The 22285-nt window shown below is 49.4% G+C and overlaps 1 protein-coding gene across 1 annotated transcript in view; it reads right to left on the minus strand.

Annotated features, from left to right (window-relative positions):
• Positions 1-126: 126 nt before the first annotated feature.
• ACSBG1 (acyl-CoA synthetase bubblegum family member 1) overlaps positions 127-22285 on the minus strand; it is a 60959-nt gene continuing 38800 nt past the window's right edge. Inside the window, exons 3-14 of the mRNA XM_002825715.6 lie at positions 19791-20011; positions 19218-19306; positions 18792-18912; positions 12001-12081; positions 11762-11911; positions 11266-11442; positions 10059-10240; positions 8840-9070; positions 7901-8118; positions 3682-3821; positions 2889-3135; positions 127-840 (exon numbers count right to left, since the gene is read on the minus strand). Coding sequence (XP_002825761.4) covers positions 755-840; positions 2889-3135; positions 3682-3821; positions 7901-8118; positions 8840-9070; positions 10059-10240; positions 11266-11442; positions 11762-11911; positions 12001-12081; positions 18792-18912; positions 19218-19306; positions 19791-20011 — 1943 coding nt within the window. The 3' untranslated portion in view covers positions 127-754. The remainder of the gene's footprint in view (positions 841-2888; positions 3136-3681; positions 3822-7900; positions 8119-8839; positions 9071-10058; positions 10241-11265; positions 11443-11761; positions 11912-12000; positions 12082-18791; positions 18913-19217; positions 19307-19790; positions 20012-22285) is intronic.

The following is a 22285-nucleotide window of genomic DNA, read 5'->3' on the forward strand; positions in this document are numbered from 1 at the left end:
AATGCACCACTTGACCCCATCCTGCACCTTTGTTTATTCCAGGGCACTAATGGTCACTCGCATGCCTGCTGTGCACAATCCTGTGAGTTAAATACCCACTACTCTCTGCACTGGTCCCACCTGCTCAATTGACAAAAAAAATCAGGTCCTTGTTGACAGTTCTGTTAAAAGGTTTAATATTCAAATGATACATTAAATAGAATCAAACAGGCAGCAGCAGTTTTATTAAGCATCAAGTCAGTTGGCATGTGTGTGGTGGAGGAGTGCCTGGTAATGGAATAATAGGGTCGGCGATGTCCACCAAGATTCCAGAGTAAGTCAGGTCGCTAGGTGAGTTGTAACTGATTGCTTTTCCTGCAGCGCACATGAGCAGTATCAGCCATCTCTCTCTTACCCCCTCCACAGCCTGCTGCTGGCTGTCCTGTATGTGAGCTAGCAGCTTTTTAATCTACCTGGAACTAAGGCCAAAAATTATCAGCCCTTTTGTTCTGGAAGGAGAGCTGATCTCATTTGTCACCTGAACAAAAAGCAATACTTAAACTGAATTAAAACTACCCACACGTGAAGCTTCTCGGAATTGTCAGCTATTGTTGGTGTAAGAACTGGTAAATTTAGAGCCAGTGCTGTGTCCTGACCTGGAGATCTAACAGACTTGCCAGAAATGCCTGTGCCCAGACTGAAGAGACCTGGGGCTCAGGAAGAGGCTTGGAACGCCTGCCCTCTATTCTGTAGAAACTGCCGGCATAGGCCCTGATTACATTTTTTGCTCTTGGTAAAAGGAGTCAATGATATCTTTGTACTTCTCCAAAACTGTGAGCCGTTTCAGTTTCATCGTGGGACCTAAAAGGGAAATGAGAAGAAATGAGTGAGGCCCAGGCTCTGAGAACTCTGAGAATGTGTGTGGTAAAGACTCACACTCAGTGAGTCCTATATATAACTCAGGAATTAAGCCAGATAATCAGGACAGTCAGTAGCCAGCCTCCAAGACAGTGATCGCTCCTGGTATTCATACAGCTTGTGTGTAGTCTCCTGTGTTATACCACTGGTTGTGGCCAGTGGAGTATAGATGAAGGGTTGGTATGTCACTTCTGAGAATAGGTTATAAAAGACTGCAGTTTCTTTTATATACATAGGAAAGTGGTGTAAACTACATCTGCCTTATCCTTGACCTGTACCCAGTTTTGATCCTCAGTCCATTTTCTCTGAAATGGATTTATTTGTTCCATCTCTTGAATGAATAAATTGTTGAAGCAATTACAAAATAGACTAGGTTTCTGTCTTGGGCTTTCTCTTGGGCCATTCTTCCTGGGTAAGCCGGCCGCCATGTTGTGAGGATACACAGGCAGCCCATGAGAGGCCCACTGGCCACACACGGAGGTTTCTGGCCAGCAGCCAGCAAGGAGCTGAGGCCTGCCAACAGCCACATAAGTGAGCCTGGAGGTGGACCCTCAGCTGCAAGTGACTGCACCCGGCTCACATTGACTGTAATCCCATGAGATCCAAGCCAGAACCACTCAGCTAAGCTGTTCCTGGATTCCTGACCCACAGAAATGTGGATAATAAATGTTTATTGCTTTAGGCTGCTACATTTTGGGGGTCATTTGTTACACAGCAGTGTATTAGATAACTAGTACACATCATCTCTGCATTTTTGTGAACGTTTATACAACGTTGGACGTTATGCTTTGATGGTTGTAATGGGGGTAGGGGAAGCCCAGGTTATGCGGAGCCTCTGCCATGGTCTTTATGAGAGGTCTTCCCCTAATTACTTTTCTTAACCTTGATTTACCCCCCAAAAGCAAGTTTGAAAGAGCTCTGATTTGAGGTCCTGGGTAGCTTAAAGTGCCTAACTCACTCTTGACTGTGTAACTGGAAACTTTCTGTGTTAAAGTCACTGTATTAACTGCTTAGTGAGGACATCTTCTGTCTCTCTGACCTTGCATTCAGTGTGCTGGCAGCGGACAGCCAGATAAGCTCAAGGTCTCTGATTGCAGCTCAGCATTGCTGGAGACAATTGCATCTGGGTTCAGCCTTGATGAATTTGAGGGAATCACGCTGGCATAACCATTTCTACTTCTCCTGTTCTACCTCTCCTGTTCTCTTGGCTACAGCCAAGAGTGACTTCAGCTGAGGCTGCACCAGAACCCTCTCCTGGTTCTGTGGGCAGTGGTCCGGAACAGCCTTATTCCTTTGTCACACAAGTTGACTTTCTGGAAGATCACAGTAGTCTCACCCCTAGAACCACGTGACTCCAGCCTGAACACTAGCAGGCCCTTGGTGTTGGCCTGGTAGTTCATTGTGATTTTCGGGGAAAACAGTCCCATAGTCAAGGCCAAGTTAAATGTCATGTTCAGATTAGAAAGTTCTAGCACATATCAGCTGGGTGCAGTGGCTCACGCCTGTAATCCCAGCACTTTGGGAGGCCAAGGTGGGTGGAGCACCTGAGGTCGGGAGTTCGAGACCAGCCTGACCAACATGGAGAAACCACGTCTCTACTAAAAATACAAAATTAGCTGGGCATGGTGGCCCATGCCTGTAATCCCAGCTACTCAGGAGGCTGAGGCAGGAGAATCACTTGAACCCGCGAGGTGCAGGTTGCAGCGAGCCAAAGTCGCGCCATTGCACTCCAGCCTGGGTGACAGAGCGAGACTCCATCTCAAAAAAAAAAAGTTCTAGCACATATCTTATACATTCAACAGTCTCCACATAACCACAAGCGCACGCATGGAGCCATCGATGTCCTCCAACAGGAAGTAGATGGGTGTCACCCAGATTCCCGCCATGACCTTCTCTTTGCCGTGGCCGCTTCATAACAGGCACCTTATAGGCACTGCCGTGGCCTCTGCCTTCCCACACAGCCCTTGCAACGGTGAAAAGAAAAAACCTACCCAACTCTCCACCTGAAATGGAGAAGTCTCTCTCGAGAATGGCCCACTTCTGGATGTGGTAGGGCCGGGCCGCCGCGTTCATGTTGACCCTCCGGATCCCCTCTTCGATGGCCTGGTACACGGCCTCATCCTTCTTCCCTACGATCTCGGACACTGTGATGGCTCTGCTGCCCACCCTCTGGCAGAACTCCACAGCTTGTTCAGTCAGATTATCAGTCGGGTCAGAGGTGTCCGGGTCCAGAGTGCACTGAAAAGCCAGAGATCAGATGACGACCAAGCCTTACCCCACAAGACGTAAGCCCTGGTCCTGGAGGAGGTCTTACTGCTGTTGGCAAGGGTGTGAATCATGTGAGCTCTGTTTCAAAGAGACGGTTCTAGAATGAGTAGCTGCTACTGTGTTGAGCCTCGTGTTATTGTGGAAGGAGCAGTGATCTGAGAATTAGAAGAGCTCGGTCAGTGACGTCATTGTCTGTAAAGCAGGGACCATAACTCCTTCCTGTCTACCACCCTGGGGTCCAAGTACCTGCGGAGAGCAGTGAGGGAGGGCAGCAGCACTTTGTAGACGGGGAAAGTGCCAGTCACATGTAAAGAATCATCATGGTGGCTTATGTGGGACAGAAGGAATTTCCACGTGCCACAGTTTTTCCTACAGTGCAGGCAGCACGGACTTGAGTCATTCCTGAATGAAGCCATGAGATCTGGATGTGCCCTGTGCTGAATGTGGCTTCTGCCTGCCAGACCCACAGACCCCCTCACTGGCTGCTCCTTCTGAGCTGGAGCTCCCCAGACACACCTTCAAGGTGAGCAGCATGGACAGGAACTTCCTCTGGTCCCCAATGAGCATGGCGTTGCTGATGATGGGCAGCTCCATCTTCACGGCCTCCTCGATGGGCACAGGGGGCACATTCTCCCCACCAGCTGTGATGATTAATTCTGGGGAGGCAAGGCCAGGCCCCCGGCACAGAATGTAGTCCAGGTGCCCCAGCCGAACCACAACCCAAGCCTCAGCCACCACCTGGAAGCCTCAGCACAGCAGGCAGCACAGCTGGAGATGCCCCCTTTCTGGGAGCCAAGAAGCAGTGGCAGGCCCTCCAAAGCAACTCACACCTGCTTGGGGGCTGGTGGCAGCACCCCAGGGACAAATGCTCACCCAAGGTTCCCTCTCCTCGGCTTGTCATCCATGACTCAGCCTGCTCAGACATCTCATCCATGGCCCCTTCTGCCAGTCCCAGCTCCTGCCCCTAAATAGCCCATGTCATTTCCCTTCCCTGCCTTTGCTTAATAACCACCATCCGTGTCACTCACACAGCACTCATCACCATGCTAAGCACTTCACATACAGTGATTCATTTAATTGTCACAATAAACCTATAATGAAGCAGACACTCTTATTGTTTAGCAGATGAGGAAACTGAGGCACAGAGACATTCAGTAACTTGTCCAAGCTCACATGCTAATAAGTGGCAGAGCTAAGATTTTAAATCCAGTCCATTTCCAGAGCCCATGCTCTCACCTGCCCTGCTAGGATGCCTCTCCTCTTGCTTGCGCCCTTCTCCCTGGAAGATCCTCTCCCCTTCTTTCCTTCTGTCCAACAGACTGCCAGGCACTCAGTGCCCTAGCCTGCTGTTCTCTGATAGTACTGATGGCTTACTTCTAGGCTAGATGGCAATAAATGCAATAAAATAAATTTAACGAATGCACACTGACTAATTTTAGTGAGACTGTACTCCTGTCCCTCATTTCTATCTAACTCAAAAAAGATTAATTGGTCACATTCTGTGCACAGGTCCTGTGCTGACATCAGACACAGAATAGAACAAGGATGCCCATGGCTGCAAGGAGCCCACAGTGCAGGGGGGCAGTGAGACAGAGGGAGGCACAGGGGCTGCAGGGCCAGGGCAGGGAGGCACCAGGCCCAGCTGCATGCTAAACATGAACGGGAGTTGGCAGGCAGAGGGCAGGACAGACGTTGAAGCTCACAGGCCTTAAGGGAACTGCAGGTAGCAAGTGAGGCAGAGGCTGGAGAGGAGCAGGGCAGATCTGAGAGGCCTCCAGTGCTGGTTCAGGAGCTGGATTGTGAGCAGGCAGGTGGGAATCACTGAATGGTGTGAGATCAAAGTTTTAGGGTACTCTGGTAGCTGGGGTGAAGAGTGGTTATTCAGGGGACAGGCCGGCTAGAGAGGAAGCCATGACAAGTGTCTAGATGATCAGGGTTTGTCTAGGACAGCAGAAGTCAGGTGAAGAGGAAAAGACAGACTCTGGAAATGTGGGAAGACAAAAACCCAGCCTCCCCAACATATGCCTCATCATTGCTACCTCATTCCTGCCCTTTTCTCCTCACTACCGCCCTCTGCATTCTTACCAGCATCTTTTACCATTAGTAAATGATTTTAAAAAACCCTTAGCAAACTAAGGCTAGAAAGGAACTTCTTTAATCCGATAAGGAACATCTAAAAATTTTTACAGCAAACATACTTTTTTTAAGATTTAATAATTTTTTTAAATAAATAGAGACAGGATCTCACTACGTTGCCCAGGCTGGTCTCGAATTCCTGAGCTCAAGCAATCCTCCTGCCTCAGCCTCCCAAAGTACTGGGATTGCAGGTGTAATCCACTGCACTCAGCCAAGCATAATTAATGATAAGATAGTGAATGCTTCTCCCCTGAGATCAGGAACAAAACAAGGATGACCACCATCACCACTTCTAGTCAACACTGTCCTGGAGGTCCTAACCTGTGCAATACGGCAAGAAAAAAATTCATCTGTCATTTGCAGATGATATAGTTGTGTCCATAGAAAATTCAAAAGAATATACACATTACTGGATTGAATATGTGGTCTGATCAAATGATCCACAAAAGGTCATTCGATACAAAGCCAATATGCAAAAAGCAGTTGTATTTCTATATACCAGCAGCAAACAAATAGAAGACAAAAAAAATTTTGCAGCAACATCTGAGCTGAAAAAAAGTTTTAAAGTGATATTATTTAAAATACCATAACAATTCTTAGAAGTAAATATAAAGAAAGATGTGCAAAAATCTCTACACTAGAAAACATAGGCTGGATGCAGTGGCTCACACCTATAATCCCAGCACTTTAGGAAGCTGAGGCAGGAGGATGGCTTGAGCTCAGGAGCTCAAGACCAGCCTGGGCAACATGGCAAAACCCCGTCTCTACAAAAATAAAAAATTAGCCAGTTGTGATGGCTTGCACCTGTGGTCCCAGCTACTTGAGAGGCTGAGGCTTGACTGGAGGATCACTTGAGCCCAGGAGGTGGAAGTTGCAGTGATCCGAGATCACGCCAGTGCACTCCAGCCTGGGCAACAAGGCGAGACCCTGTTTCAAAAATAAATAAATAAATAAATAAGTAGCACATTATTGAGAGAAACTTAAAAAGACCTAAGTAAATGGAGAGATTTATCATATTTGTGAATTGGAAGAGACAATACTATAAACATGTATTTTCCTCACCAAATTGATCTATAGATTCAATGAAATCAAAATCAAAATTCCACCCAGTTTTTGAGGAACATATAATGATTCTAAAATTCATATGGAAATGAAAATGGCCAAGAATAGCCAAGGTCATCTTGAAGAAGACCAAGGCTGTAGGACTTAGCCGGATATCTATCCCTGTCATAAGGCTATAGAAATTAAGACACTGGGTATTGGCGCACAGGTAGGCGAATAGACCAAGGGAACAGAATACAGTCCACACACAGACCTCTCATAGACAGTCACTTCATAAAGGACAAAGGTATCACTGCAAGGCAATGCGGAAAGGATGCTGTGTCCATTGGATATGTATTTGGAGAAAAGCTATTTGGACCCTTACTTCTCACTATACCAGTTCTAAAAGGAGGGCCAGCTCTGGTTGAATTTGGTTTTCCTGCTACTATCCTCCCCCGTGCAGGAATGTGGGTCCCCTCATCTGCCGTTACAAAGAGGCACACTAGGCGGCGCCCATGGCACATCCAAGCAGCCACCTGTTGCTCCCGGGGTCTCACTGGAGGGTACCTGCCAGGGCTCATCAGCCCGCACATCCCAGGGCCCAAATGCCACCGTGACCTTTTGTCCCTCCCTTGGGTGGCCGAGCCTCCATGGCCATCAGTTGTGTCCTGGGCACGGTCGCACACTGCCTGCATGATGTCCACAAAGTAGTTTACCCACTCACTTAGCTTCAGTTTCCCCCATGAAGCCCTGGTGCGGGATTCCCACGTGGATGCTGCGGGCATGACACCAACTTGGGTGAAGCAGGCAGAACGTCCCTCCACAGAGGCATCCCCAACTATTTCTGTCTCTGTGGGAAGTTTGTCTTATTTTAAATTTTATATCCAATTTGCATTCTATTCCCCATCATATCCGTGTTTGCATATAAAAATACATAATACTTATGCTCTTGAATCTTCTGGAAAGACTTGCCTTGTTTCTCTAGGGGTCTGATTTCCAGCTCTGCCATTTACTAGCTGGGTGACCTTGGGCAAGTAACTTAACCTCTCTGGATGTCCTCATTAGCAAGTTAAGGTTAATAGTACCTGCCCCATAGGAGAGTGGCGTAAATAAAACGATGTCACTAAAGATGCGTGACACTTAATAAAGGCTCAAGACCAGTAGCTGGTGTAAACAGTGGTGGCAGTGGAATTCCTGCCCCCACCCCACTGCAGCTGTCCAGGGCGCTTGCCTTTTTTTGTTTGTTTTGGTTTTGTTTTTGGAGACAGAGTCTAGCTCTGTCTCCCAGGCTGGTGTGCAGTAAGGCGATCTCAGCTCACTGCAACCTCTGCCTCCCGGGTTCAAGCAATTCTCGTGCCTCAGCCTCCCGAATAGCTGGGATTACAGGTGCATGCCACCACACCCAGCTGATTTTTCATGTGTTTTTAGTAGAGACGGGGTTTCGCTGTGCTGCCCCGGGTGGTCTTGAACTCCTGAGCTCAGGCAATCTGCCCGCCTCGGCCTCCCAAAGTGCTGGGATTACAGGCATGAGCCACCGCACCTGGCCTGGGGTGCTCACCTTTGAGGCGCCCAGTGATGTAGAGGAAGCCATCAGCGTCCAGGCGGCCAGCATCACCCGTGTGCAGCCAGCCTTCCTCGTCAATGGCCTCACAAGTCTTGTCCTCCATGTTCAGGTAGCCCATGAAGATGGTGCGGCCCCACAGGCAGATCTCGCCAATGCCCTCTGCGTCCTGGTTCACCAGCTTCACCCGACAGCCGGGCACCACCTTGCCTGAGCTGGCGAGGGAGGGGCCGGGAGACTGGTCAGAGGGAGCCGTCTCCTCCAAGCCCCCACTGGGGAGCCGGGGTCCCAACTGCTCGGTCTTCACTGATGGCTAGAAGGTATCCCCTCACAGGGCTTTTGTATTTTTACAGGGGACTTAGAGCTGAAAGGTAGAGCCAAGTAAAGGGTTTTAGGGAATGAAGGAAGGAAGGAACAAATGAAATGGTAATGGTAGAACTTGGAGCATTGTGATAGGCTGGCAGGGAGAGGAGATATTTAATCATAACATGATCCTGCAAATCACTCCCCAGAACTGACTGCCCTCACCGTCCATTAGGAGGCTGGCCTGGTCCCCCCAACTCCTACCCCAGCTGGCCCCTGGGCCGTCCACTCTCCTGGAACATGCTGGAGCACACCCCACCCCAAAAGAGGGAGGGGCCAGAGGAAAACTGCTCCATAGGTTCAGGGGGCACCTGGGCTATGCAGCCTGTTTTCAACCACAGACTCACACGACACGATGGCAGAGGCCACTTCCACTAGACTGAGGAGGATAAGCTAGGGACTTGGCCCAAGATGGCATTGTTGGCTCTCAGGGGCTCCATAGCCCAGTGGCCAGGTCTCTGGGACCCAACTGGCGTGCAAAGAGAAGGGGATCCCCAGGGCACTCAGCAGGCGGACACAAAGTACCAGCAAGGGCACATGGGTGTGCATGTGTGCGGCAGCCTCGAGCCTCACCTGTACAGCCGGTAGTTGTAGGGACTGGACATGAAGTGGGGGCCTGAGGTCTCACTGAGGCCGTAGCCCGCATACAAGCGGATGTTGAGGCCCAGGAAGAAGCGCTGTGTCTCTGCCGTCATGGGGGCCGCTCCATAGAAGTTCTTCTGACACTTGGCAAATCCCAGTGCCTGGCGGACCTTGGCTAGCACCAGGTAATCTGCCAGTCTGGTTGTGAAGGGCTTCAGGTCGCTGGTGGGAGAGGGAGAATGGTTCACAGAAGAAATCACACACACACACACACACAAACACACAAACACACACACACACACACACATTAAAAGGGTGGTATGGTGGTATTCAGTGAGAACACCCTGGCTCGGCCATTCCAGTAGTCTGTTCCAGTTGGTTGGTTTGAATATTGAACCTGCCCGTGAACATGCATGCAGATGTAGGTAGGCAGGCACATGGTTGTGTGCAAATATGTCTTGACCCAGGAAGTCAAACAGATTTAGCTGTGTACAGGTATACAGGCAACAACACAGACACATGCCATTTTGCACACACAATACACATGCACAGAAACTTGAAGTATGTATTCGTGTATACACATGTACAAATGTGGGACCCCAGTGAAGCCCACAAATGCTTTGTTCATGCATGTTCATGTTTCATGTCTGTGCAAATGAAGCTGTGGATGCACAGATATGTACACACATCTCATGAAACATACCATTTCACAGGCACACGGGGAATGGAAACTACTTCTAAATTGAAACCAAGCCAGATTTACGTCACTGACCCTCCATAGAACTATGTGGGAATTTTAAAAGCTATAGAAAGATAGAAAGGGCAAGATATCTGAGGGGTCACTTGGGATGCTGAAAAGGCTGGAAAGGCTAAGTCCTGATCACTGTGGCCCCTTCTCCAGCCACCTACTGAGGTCAGGAGACCTCAGGAGATCGTGCCAGAAGCTGCTCCTAGGGAGGTGAATTTCACTTCAGAGAAAGCAAGTTAGTCCTCCCAGTCAGAAGCCAAAGGTGGAGCGACTGTCCCCAGCAGGCCCTGGGAAACGCATAGGAGCTCAAGCCCAGTCATTGATGGGGCCTCTGCATGGGGTCTCCAGAGCTGCCCGGCCACTGGAACCAGGACAGGCATGGTGTATCAGACCCTCACTGTGTTTTGGGTTATGACCTAGCCCACTCTCTCCCCAGGCCTCCCACCCATGGGCCCCCGGTACCTGCCAGGGCAGGTGAGGTTCTGCTCCAAGGTCACCGACATGGCCCACAGCAGCATCTTGCGCCGGATGAAACCAGACTGAGCCGCCACCTCCTGGATGCGCTCCATGATCTTCTCCCACACCCGGGGCACCCCCATGTGCGATGTGGGCTCCACCTCCCGCAGCGTGTTCACCAGGCTCCCCTGTTCACACCGGAAGAGGCAGGCCTGTTCTGTCGGGGCAGCTGGGGCCCAGGGGTCCCCTCTCACCAGCCAGGCATGTCAGCGGCACACACATGCTCAACGGGCACCCACACACAACTGCACGCAAGGTGTGGCACATACTGTTTCCTCAATGGCTGTCGCCTTGCTTTTTGCTCACAGAACCCTGGTGGCAGGCAGCAGTCAGGCAGCCAGTGCTGACCTCAATCTCATCCCAGCCCTGAGTGTGGCGACTCTCCATGAGTCTAACTCAGACACAAGAATCCCATTCCCCTTGGCAGCATTTGGTCTGAGAACAGACAGGTGACACTTTGGGACACTGAGATGCTGGTGAAGGGAAACTTGCTGAGGGGTTTCTGGGAAAGTTTTCCTCACAGTTAAAATAAGGGTCCAAAGAACAGGTATATCCTATGAAGCTGGGATTCAGGGAAGGGCTGTAGCCATCTGGTGATACTCTGAGGATGCCCGTCCTTGATCGTGTCACAAGTCCCGCGAACCACTCTGACTCGACCTTATGTAATGGCATCAGGTTTCTTTCTTTTTTTTTTGAGACAGAGTCTCGCTCTGTTGCCCAGGCTGGAGTGCAGTGGCGTGATCTCGGCTTACTGCAAGCTCCGCCTCCCGGGTTCACGCCATTCTCCTGCCTCAGCCTCCCTAGTAGCTGGGACTACAGGCACCTGCCACCACTCCCAGCTAATTTTTTGTATTTTTAGTAGAGATGGGGTTTCACTGTGTTAGCCAGGATGGTCTCATTCTCTTGACCTTGTGATCTGCCTGCCTCGGCCTCCCAAAGTGCTGGGATTACAGGCGTGAGCCACCACGTCCGGCCTAGTTTCCCTTCTTGTTTGGTCATTTGAGTCAGGCTGTGCCCATTGCAGCTGACAGAATTCTGACTGATACATGCACAGGAACAACACACACACAAATGCACACTCAGGGCCCACGGACACATGTGGACGTGGCCTGGCACATGGGCTCGGATGGACACACGGTAAAGGCAGACTGACCTTCAGGGCGTCGGGTTCGGCAAAGCAGACCTGGGCCCCCCACTGGATGCCTGTCCACAGGTCGTAGATCTGGGCGGCAATGTGGCTGAGGGGCAGGTAGCTGACTACTACCTCCTGCTGGACTTCTGCCGGCCGGATGTCACCGGCCTGGCTGCCGTACCGTGCCGTCCACGTGATCTGGAGGACAAGTAGATGGATCCCAGCAGCGTCCACAAGCCAGCCCTGGCAGTGCTCACAACTATGGCCACCCTGGGGGCCAGCCCCAGTGTGGTGCCCCCTGTGGCATCTCTGCAGGCTCTGAAAACCCCAGGACAGGACTCCCCTCCCCCTTGCTGGGCTCAGTCTGGGCCACAGATTGATGGGCTGTTCTACCTATCCCAGCTCCTACAGCAGAGGGGCCCAAGGAGCTTTCCCAGGGGCTACTGGGGCAGAGCCATGGCCCAGATTCACCCATAACCCCCTTGCACCCACCCCCCACACCGGGCATCTGTCCTACATTGTCTTGACTCAGCATCACGCCCTTGGGGTTCCCAGTGGTGCCAGAAGTGTAGACTAGCACACAGCACTGGTTGGGCTGCTGGGTGTCAATGATGGCGTCCAGGGCTTCCTCAGACACTTCATCCCCCAGCTCCATGAATTCCTCCATCTGTAGCCAGATGCAGGGAGCAGGCAGGCTAGGTCAGCTGGGTGGGCCCAACAGGCCCCACCTGGCACCCAGGGCCCCACTGCCCATACCGTGTACACATTGGCCATCTTGTTTGGAGGAGGTTCTTTATATATCACGACTGCCTTTAGATGTGGCAACTGTTTCCAGATCTGCATTGACAGGAAAAATAGATCAGGTTTCAGCAAGAGAAATGTCACCTTCTGAAAAGTACCCCATCTCCCTGCGTGAGTCGGCTTAGTAAAGGTCTCTGGGTGCCCCGTCTCTGACCTTTGACCCCAGCAGGACAACTGCCACCCTTCACCCATAGTTTCCCTCCTGAGAACTTGGGAGCAGTAAAGGTGGGGCTAGCCAGGGGACTTGGGGATGGCTCCCCATTGAAGGAAAACCACCAAACAAGCTGGGGCTTGGTTGAACAAACCATGATCCAGCCACACAATGGAGTAGTGCTATGTGACTGTAGGAGAAAGAGGGAGAGGAGCAGAGGGCAGAGGAGAGAGGGAGAGAATTCTACATGCAGAGAGTGAGTGGTTTCTGGGATATATTATTAAGTCAAAAAAGAAAGTTTACAATATGCATATAGTATCCTATATTTGTGTAAGAAAGGGGTGCAATGTAAATATATGTACGCAAACATGTATTTACTTATGTTTACAAAAAGAGGCCGGGTGCAGTGGCTCACGCCTATTATCCCAGCACTTTGGGAGGCCAAGGTGGGAGGGTCATTTGAGATCAGGAGTTCGAGACCAGCCTGGTCAACATGATGAAACCCTGTCTCTACTAAAAATACAAAAATTAGCCGGGTGTGGTGGTGCATGCCTGTAATCCCAGCTACTCAGGAGACTGAGGCACGAGACTCGCTTGAGCCCAGGAGGCAGAGGTTGCAGTGAGCCGAGACTGCGCCTCGGCACTCCAGAGAGAGACCCTGTCTCAACAAACAAACAAAAAGAAACTCTGGAAGGTTAAACCAAAACCTGATTGAATTCATTATGTATAGGCAGAGAGGGAATAAAGGGAATAAGAAAGGGATGGAAGCAAAAATTCTTTAAGTGTTATCTCACGTGATTTTGACTTTGGAATCATGTAAATGTCTTAACCATTTGAAATATAAAGTTATATGTAAAAGGAAGCCAGGTGTGGTGGCTTATGCCTGTGTTCCCAGCTACTTGGGAGGCTGAGGGAGAAGGATTGCTTGAGGCCAGGAGTTTGAGACCAGCCTGGGCAATATAGTGAGGCCGTATCTTTGGAGGGGGTGGGGGGAACACTAAAAAATTTTTAGAAAGGGAAAAAATGAGTCCCTAAAACTTGAAAACACTCTGAAAGAAATGAGTTAGCCCAAGATCAAGGAACCAGAAGAAAAAAAGAGAGAGAAATGAATTAGACCACATACTAAGTTAGTAACATAAACACACACACACAGAATTACATCAAAATCAAGGAATTTTATAATAGTGCACTTTGATTCCTCTTTTTTAGTGGCACTTACTCTAAAGGCAAAAAGGAATTTCAAATTCTATGCAATAGTCTTATTGGTTTCTGGGGTTTAGTTCTGTTGGTTTTGTTTTGTTTTGGAGACAGGGTCTCGCTCTGTGGGCCCACTGCAGCCTCAAACCCCTGGGCTCCCATGATTCTGCCTCAGCCTCCCGAGTAGCTGGGACTACATGTTCACACCACCACATCTGGCTAATTAAATTTTTTTTTTTTTTTTTTTTTTGTAGAGACAGAGTCTCACTATGTTGCCCAGGCTGATCTTGAACTCCTGGGCTCAAGAGATCCTTCTGCCTTGGCCTCCCAAAGTGCTGGGATTATAGGAATGAGCTGCTGTGCCTGGCCTTATTGTTGGTAATAATATTGATACTACTATTTCAAAATTATTTGATGTATACTGTAGGATTATGTTAATCCTATTAGGAACTAAGATTTTAAGGTAAAATAAAAGAAATACAAGAATAAAATAAAAAAAGTAAGCTAAAACCTCACATTATAACATTTGAAAAGTTATAGAAATAACAGAAATATCAGTGTGAACTCCTGATTTTTTGCTAAAATATATATTCCCGAGACTTCTGATTCTGATCACAAGGGAGTAACATCCATCCTTGCACTGTAAATACTAGGAAACTGGACAAATAGAATAGCTGGGTGGGCCCAGCAGGCCCCAGCTGGCACCCAGGGCCCCAGTGCCCATACCGTGTACACATTGGCCATCTTGTTTGGAGAGAAAGCAATTGATTTCAGATACTGGACTACAGACAGCTCAGGACTGATATCCCTGAGAGAGGGAAACAGATGAGGTGAGCCTCTAAGTGTGCCCCAGCTTTCTGCCCAGGGGCAATTTTTGAGCTATGGGAGAGACAGACAGAGGGAGAGGGAGAGGGAGAGGGAGAGAGAAAGAGAGAGAGAGAGAGAGAGAGAGAGAGAGAGAGAGATAAGAATACAGAACCCGGTTGTCTTACTGAGTTGAGGTGACCAAGATCAGAACTTAGGAAAGCTGAGGTGGCTAGAATTTGTGAGACAGAATACCAGCAGAGAGGAGAGAACTACATAGAGAAAGAGTTCTAGAAATTCTTTTAGGGTCTTTGATTGACTCCCCATCTGCTCATGCATAGGGTGAAACTCCGTGAAGCTGGAGGAAGACCAATGACCAGGGCTGGAAGTCAAACAGCAGCTGATGTAGGAATTGCTCATTTCCCCCCACCAGCATGGAGGGACCCCATCAGGCATTAAGCAGAGCCCAGAAGGGTCATGTCTTAGTGATGAGGCTAAATTAGCCTTAGAGTAAAGGCTACCTAAAGGCCTGGCCTAAAAAGCCTTAAACATAGCCTCAAAATAAAGTTCAGAGAGAAAAAAAAATGGAAAAAATTACCTGTGGGACAATATCAAAAAATCAAATATACAAGTAATTGGAGTCCCAGGAAATTTTTTTAATTGAAAAACAGTCTGAGAAATTTTCAAATATAAATTGGTGGATTAAAACTATAAATCTACCAATTTCAGAAGCTGAATGACTCCTGAGCAGAATAAACACAAAGAAAACCACCTTAAGATACAACATAACCAAATTGCTGAAAATCAGCGAAAAAGGAAAAAAACTTAAAAGCAGCCAGAAAAACAAAACGCTATGCGGAGAGGAACGAAAATAAGATATCGTAGACTTCTTGTTAGAAATGATGCAAATGGAAAACATTGAAATGAAATATTTAAAGTGCTGAAAGAAAAAAAAACACCCTGTGAACCCATAAATCTAAATCAGATAAAATGACTTTTAAAAAATGAACAGAAAAACAAGCACCTTTTCAGACAAAGACAAGCTGAAAGAATGTATTGCCATCAGACCTGTATTATAAGAAATGTTAAAGAAAAGTTCTTAAGGCTGAAAAGATGATATCAGATAAAAACTTGGATCTACATAAAGGAAGACAGAGTATCAGAAATGGCAAAAATGTGGGTAAATATGAAACATATTATTTCCTTCTTTAAAATTTTCTCTGAAAGATGCTCAGCTGGGCTCGGTGCAGTGGCTCATGCCTGTAATCTCAGTACTTTGGGAGGCCAAGGTGGGCAAATTGCTTGAGCCCAGGAATTTGAGACCAGCCTGAGCAACATAGCAAGACTCTGTCTCTACAAAAAATACAAAAATTCAGCTGTTGTCATCCATTTTACTTCTATAGAGGTTATAAACCCCACAATACATTGTTATTACTCTTGATTTCAACAGTTGAGTATCTTTCCTTCTTTCTTTTTGTTTTTTTAAGACAGGGTCTAACTCTGTCACCCAGGCCGGAGTGTAGTGTTGCAATTAAGGCTCACTGCAGCCTCACACGCCTTAGTCCCAGCTACTTGGGAGGCTGAGGTGGGAGGATTGCTTGAGCCCAGGAGGTTGAGGCTGCAGTGAGCCATGATTGCACCACTGCACTCCAGTCTGGGTGACAAAGTGAGACCCTGTCTTAAAAAAAAAAAAAAGAAAGAAAGATACTCAACTGTTGAAAGAAGAGTAATAACAATGTTTGTGGGGTTTATAACCTCTATAGAAGTAAAATGGATGACAACAGCTGAAAGGATAGGACGGGAAGTGGAAGTATACTGTTGTACGGTTCCACATTTCATGGGAACTGTTATATTTGAGAGTACACTGTGATAAGTTAAAGATGTACATTGTAAAATCAGAGCAAACACTGATATCATAACAAAGGATAGCTAATAAGCCAGTGAAGATCAAATGGAAGACCAAAACAAAACAAGATAAAAAATACAAAAAAGTCAGGAAAGAGGAGAAGAGGAACAAAGAATAGATGGGATAAATAAAAAAATAGCCAAATGGTGGATTTATACATAATTTCATCAGATTGGATAAAAGGGCAAGATTCAACTATGTGCTGTCTACAAGAAACTCACTTTAAATATAAAGACACAGCTAGGTTAAAATTAAAAGAATACAAAAATATATAATGCAAACATTAATTATCAGAAACCTGGAGTGGCTATATTAATTTGAGGCAAAGTAGTTTTGGAACAAGAATTATAACCAGGGATAAGGAGGAACATTTCTTAATGATCAAGGGTTAATTTATCAAGAAAACATAATAATCTAAACATGTATATGCCTAATAAGAGCTCCAAAATACATAAAGCAAAACCTAATAGAACCGGAAGGAAAAATAGATGTCTACAATAATAATTGGAGATTTCCACATTCCCTTTCTTAGTATTTGATAGAGCAAGAAGACAGAAAATCAATAGAGATACAGAAGATATTAAAATACTACCAACCAACTTGATTTAATTAACATTTATAGAACCTTCTAGCCAACAACTGCAGAGTACGCATTCTTTCAAATATGCATGAACATTCACCAAAATTGATCATTATTCTATCACACCTACTCTGTACAAACAGAGTGTCTCAGGTACCAAAGAGCCCCAGGTAATGAGGGAAAGTTCTTTCTTTGGAGAATTCCAGCCAATGAATTAGAAATTCAACATTTTGCTACCCCTAATAAAATAATTAATTTCAGGCAAACATCATCAAGGGATGCTAAAACCATTAGGAGAAAGGTTGATGGGGAATTTCACAGTGGAAGAGAAGGTGGTCGTGAAGAAGCCCAACATCACTGAAAGTGATACCACCTGCCATCATGTGCCTCTTGAGGCGGTGCATTATGAAGGACATGGTATCACCTATGGGGTGATATAATGATTTAAAAGCACTTATATGGTGCTGCCATGGGTTGATTTGTCTCCCCCTCCACAACCCGCCACAAAGAGATATGCCAAAGTCCTCATCCCTGGTACCTCAAAGTGTGACCTTATGTGGAAATAGGGTCTTTATGGAGGTAATGAAGTTAAAACAAAGTCATTAGGGTGGGCTCGAATCCAATATTCCTGGTGTCCTTATAGAAACGGGAAATTTGGACACGGAGACAGACACAGAAGGATGACGACGTGAAGACACTGAGAGAACGCCAGCTGAGGATGAAGGCAGAGGCCTGGGTGATGCGTCTACAAGCCAAGGAACACAAAAATGGCCAGCCAACCCCAGAAGCCACCCCGTTCCAGCAGCCTTGGCAAATGAACACAAGCGCCCACCAAGAGCCAGACACTGGTCTAAGAATTACCCTCATACCAGCCCTTCCAGGTGACCTCTGCGGCTGTCACCATCCTCCCCAAGGCCACACTGCATTTGAGCTCTGGCAGGTCCAGCCCAAGTGCGTGTGTTCACCCACTTCTCTACACCACCTCTGGGTTTAAACCCTGCTCAGAGGCCTTTGTATGTCTAGCCAGGGCAGCTCTGAGGTCTTCCCGGGGCTTCATTTTATTTTGCCGTGAGCCAGAAGTTCTCGGCCTGGGCTGCCCACAGCCTCACCTGAGGCTATTTTCAAACTCACTCTGATTTGGGGATGCCCTCCAAGAGGTTCTGCCTCAAGGGTCTGGGCTGTAGCCTGGGTCTCCCCCAAGGATTCTGGCGCTGCCCTGCTGGGAACCACTGGCCCTGCTTGCTTTTCTCTTTCAGGCTTCAGGAAACTTCTCCACTAGAAATGAGGATAGGCACCTGCTCTGGCTCCTCTGGGGATCCAGATCCCATAGTCTTGGAGGGTTGGAGACCATTTATCCCACCCTCAGGTACAGATGGAAGCTGTGGCCCAGGTGACATCTCCAGAATCAAAGGCAAGCCAACAAGTCAGTCTCTGAGGCCTCCCTTGGGATGCAGGGAGCCCTTGAATGCCTCAAAGGCTGTTGGGTTCAGCTGGGACAGAGAGGTGTCCCCAGGCCACCACACCCCAGTATGGTGCATGCGGGGACACAGCCAGTTAGGGGTGGGCCTTAGATCAGGAGGCATCATCAATGCTCCAGAAAAGACCTCACTGGCTCTAGAGGCACTATGAGCTCCTGCTCTGCCCCCACTGTGTCTGACTTGGCTCAACCCTCACCCTGTGGCAGCCCTCACCACCCCCCATCACCCTGTTCCTCACCTAGACTCGAGTGCTCAAGATGTCAGAGCCCTAAGCCACTCACCTGCACATAACCCTTCCACTGCCAGAGGACCCTGGCCCCCACAGCTCTTGCTCCCCCTTAGGGGAGACCCTGTCCCAAAGAGAAAGCCATGGGAGGCAGTGGCTGGACAGGAGTCCTACCCAAGGCCTTATCACCACTTCTGGGGCATGTCCCTTGAGCCTCCATTTTCTTGCCTGTCAAATGGGTAAGTAGCCGTTGCCCTGCCTTGCTTGCTGTGTGTGCGTTAGAGGGTTGCTGTTGAGGATGAGGACCCTCTGGATGGAGGGCGGGAAGGTTCCGTGTGAGTTGGAGTGGAGGTGCATGGGGATACCCAGCCTCTGACCCCATGCCCACTGCCTCTTTCCCAAACCTTCAGGATCTTTTCCAGCTGCTTCTGCGTGTCAACCACGATGACATTGGCACAGCAGTCATAAGCGATGTATTGGCAGGCCTCGGGGGAGCTGGTGGTGTAGATGCCGGTGACGATGCCACTGTAGGAGACCCAGAAAGATTCACCTTAGGGGAGGTGCAGAGGGGCCACCCCCTTCCCCCACCCCCACATCTGTAGCCCCAAGACCCAGAGAGCTCCCACAGCCTGGCAGGAAGGGCTCCCAAGGCACCTGAGCACCTCTTCCCCTGCAGAGAGGGCTCCAGATGCAGGTCCACCAGAAGGCCCCAGGGAGGCGGCAGGATGGTGGGGAGTGGGTGGGGGCTACTAAAAACAGATAAGGACCCTCCCCTACCCTCTGCCCACTGCCAACCCACTGGAGAACCCGTCCCTGCCCCCGCCACTCACCCTGCAAATACTGTGCCCACTGCCGAGAAGAACCACTCCGGGGAGTTGAAGCCGAGGATGGCCACACTGTGGGCCTGCTTCAGGCCGAGCTCCAGGCCAAAGGCAGACAGGCCAGGTCAGCTGGGCAGGGACTGGGACCCTCATGCCCCTCTCAGAGCCCCCACCCAGACTGCAGGGCACCTGCAGGCTCCACCCTCCCAGGGTCCCCTCAGTCAGAAAATCCCCTTGGAGGAGAAGGGGCTGGTCACTCAACAACCCTCACTGTCCCTCCCAGGGCCTTCCCAGGAAGTCTGTCCGGCCCCTCAGCCCAGCACACTGGGCTTCCAGCCCCCCCAAATGTCATCACAAATGAAAAGTGAGTAACAAGTGCTTGGCACATGGTAGGGGCTCAGAAAATAAAAGCTCAGTACGGGGCCCAGCATGGAGTATCAGCTCCACGCACAGTGACGTCTTTTACAGTTATTGTTCCTAAGAGCCTTGCCCAGTGGGCAGTTGGAGAGGAGGCCTGTGAGGCCCAGAGCTGGCAGGCACATCTGGGGAGGGGCAAGGCCTTGCCATGAGGGGCCCCCTTACCTTCAGGAAGCCCTTGGCGGCTCTGCGGGCGAGCAGGTAGTATTGGGAGTAGGAGATGTGCTCCCACTTGTCCTGGCGCTTGAAGCCCAGAGCGCTGAGGTCCCCGTACTTGTCCAGGGCCTCGTAGAACATCCGATGCACAGTGTAGGGAAGCTGTGGGCAGCTGGGGTCTATGCGCAGGCGCACTCGCCCATCGGCCCGAGTCGTCCACAGCGCCTCCTCTGTGGGGTTGGGGAGACCACAGCTTGGATCATGCCAGCCTGAGGTTGTCCCCAGGGGACACTTGTCCTGCCCTGGGCGGAGCTCGCAGCCCTTCTGGTGCTGACAATGCCTTGGGTACTGGGCCTTGAGGCTGGCAGGCAAGGGTAGGCTGGGGTAGGCTGGGAGACTGCCTAGAGGAGGAGGTCTGACTCAGCCTTGTAGGAACAGCAAAGTTTAGGGATGCAGCAAGGAAGAGGAGAAGAAATAACTGGAGGACAGATGGAAGTCCTAGACACTCTGTTCCTTCCTTTATCCCAGTTGGAATTTGCCTCCCAAGGTTGGGCAGTGGAACTGTCAGATTTCCAGGTGCCTTCAGGGTGTCTGTCTTTCCCTGCCCTCCTGTGAATGGGTTGGGGACAGATCCAACTAAACAGAAGGTCAAAGCACCAAAGAGAACGACCCTCCCGAGGGTCTGGAGGAGACTGAAAACCATCAGCCCTGCTCTCCAGCCTGAAGTCTCCCAGTCTCAGGAAATAACAACAGTCTTTACTCATTCTCCCCCTACAAATGAGGTGTCTCATTTAGTCTTCACAGCATGGGTTTGGAGAGCTCCATTGCACAGATGGGGCAGCTGCAGCTCAGAGAGGTTCAGTCACTTATCGAAGATCACACATCAAGGAAGTGCAGGGCCAGGATTTGAACTCAGGTGTATCTGATTCCACAGCTCACATTTAGGACATTGTCTGGGGTGCCACCCCGCCTTTAAGAGTCAGAGGCTTACTCAGTGTGTGGTGGGTGGGAACAGAGGTTTAACACTTAGTATGCAAGACTTGGACAAGCCACTGAACCACTGAGTCAGTTTCAGGGGGAAGATGAGGACTCAGTTCTCAGGGTGGACATGAGGATCAAGAGAAAGGGTGTATATGAAGAAGGTTTGACCTATGGCTGGTGCTCCCTGAATGCACGTTTTCCTTCTTCCTCTTTTTTCCAAATTTGCAAAGGAAGCTTGGATGGGTGGTCTGGACCCTTTGGTCCCGTGAGACCTCCTTTCCTTGGGGCAAGGGTGGTGGTTCCACGATGATGGTGGGAAGGGATGAGGGCTGGCCAGGACAGGTGGGGCTGCCTGCCACCTGCTGGCCAGACCCACCTCGCCTATTGTCCTGTCACCAGTCCTTCCCTGAGGCAGACAAATGAACTAGATGAGCTTGTACCTCCTCTTTGACACTCTTAGGTTGCATGCAGACTCTGAGGTTGGCAGAAAGAGGTAAAGATCTGGGGGCTGGGACAGGAGAGCCCATTCCTCCTCCTGTGGAGGGCCGGAAGTGGGGATGACAAGGACATATCCAGACCCAAACGGGATACATGGCAGCCTGCAGGAAATGCAGGCGGGGCAGGGGAGGGTGCCAGAGAGAAGATCCTATGTATGGCAGAGGCCAAGACCTTCTGGGATGGATGCCCCTGCCACTGGCCATGAGGGAGCCCTGAGCCCTCAGGTAGTGGCGTGAGTCAAGGGCCACTAGGCCCCGTCCAATCACTCCTCACACTTCTCCAAGCCTTGCCCCATATCCCGGGACGCTAGCCTGGTGGACCCCGCTGATCTGCCTCTTCAGAGCCTCTAACTGTTGCATTTTGCTTAAGTCCATGCCCAGACCAGAAAGTCAGGTACACCTGGGTTCAAAAACCTCAATTCCGCCTCTATGTGCTGTTTGACCTAACAAACCATCCTCTCAGCTGCATCTTCATCACCTGCAAATGTGAGGGGTTGACGAGGACACAGAAGCCCTCATACAGTGCTGGTGGGAATGAGACGGGACAGCCATGTGGGAACACAGGTTAGCAGTTTCTTAAAGAGTTAAACATAAAACTACAGTATGACCCAGCAACTCCACTCTTAGGTATCTACCCAAGAGAAATAAAAACACATGTCCCCACGAAGACTTACACACAGATGTTCTTCACAGCATTGTTTATGAGTCAAAAAATTGAAACAACCCAAATGTCCACTGACTGGTAAACGAAAAACAAAATGTGGTCAGAGAGTAGAACGCTATTCAGCTCTGAAAAGGAACAAAGTGGCCTGGCTCAGTGGTTCGCACCTGTAAACACGTGAGGAGACTGAGGCGGGGGATCACTTGAGCCCAGGAGTTCAAGACCAGCCTGGGCAACATAGTGAGACCCCATCTCTAAAAAAAAAAAAAAAAAAAAAAAATTAGCAGGGCTTGGTGTTGTGTGCCTGTATTCCCAGCTACTTGGGAGGCTGAGGTGGGAAGATTGTTTGAGTATGGGAGGTCAAG

This window comes from Pongo abelii, chromosome 16 (assembly GCF_028885655.2).
Source record: "Pongo abelii isolate AG06213 chromosome 16, NHGRI_mPonAbe1-v2.0_pri, whole genome shotgun sequence".
NCBI lineage: Eukaryota > Metazoa > Chordata > Mammalia > Primates > Hominidae > Pongo > Pongo abelii.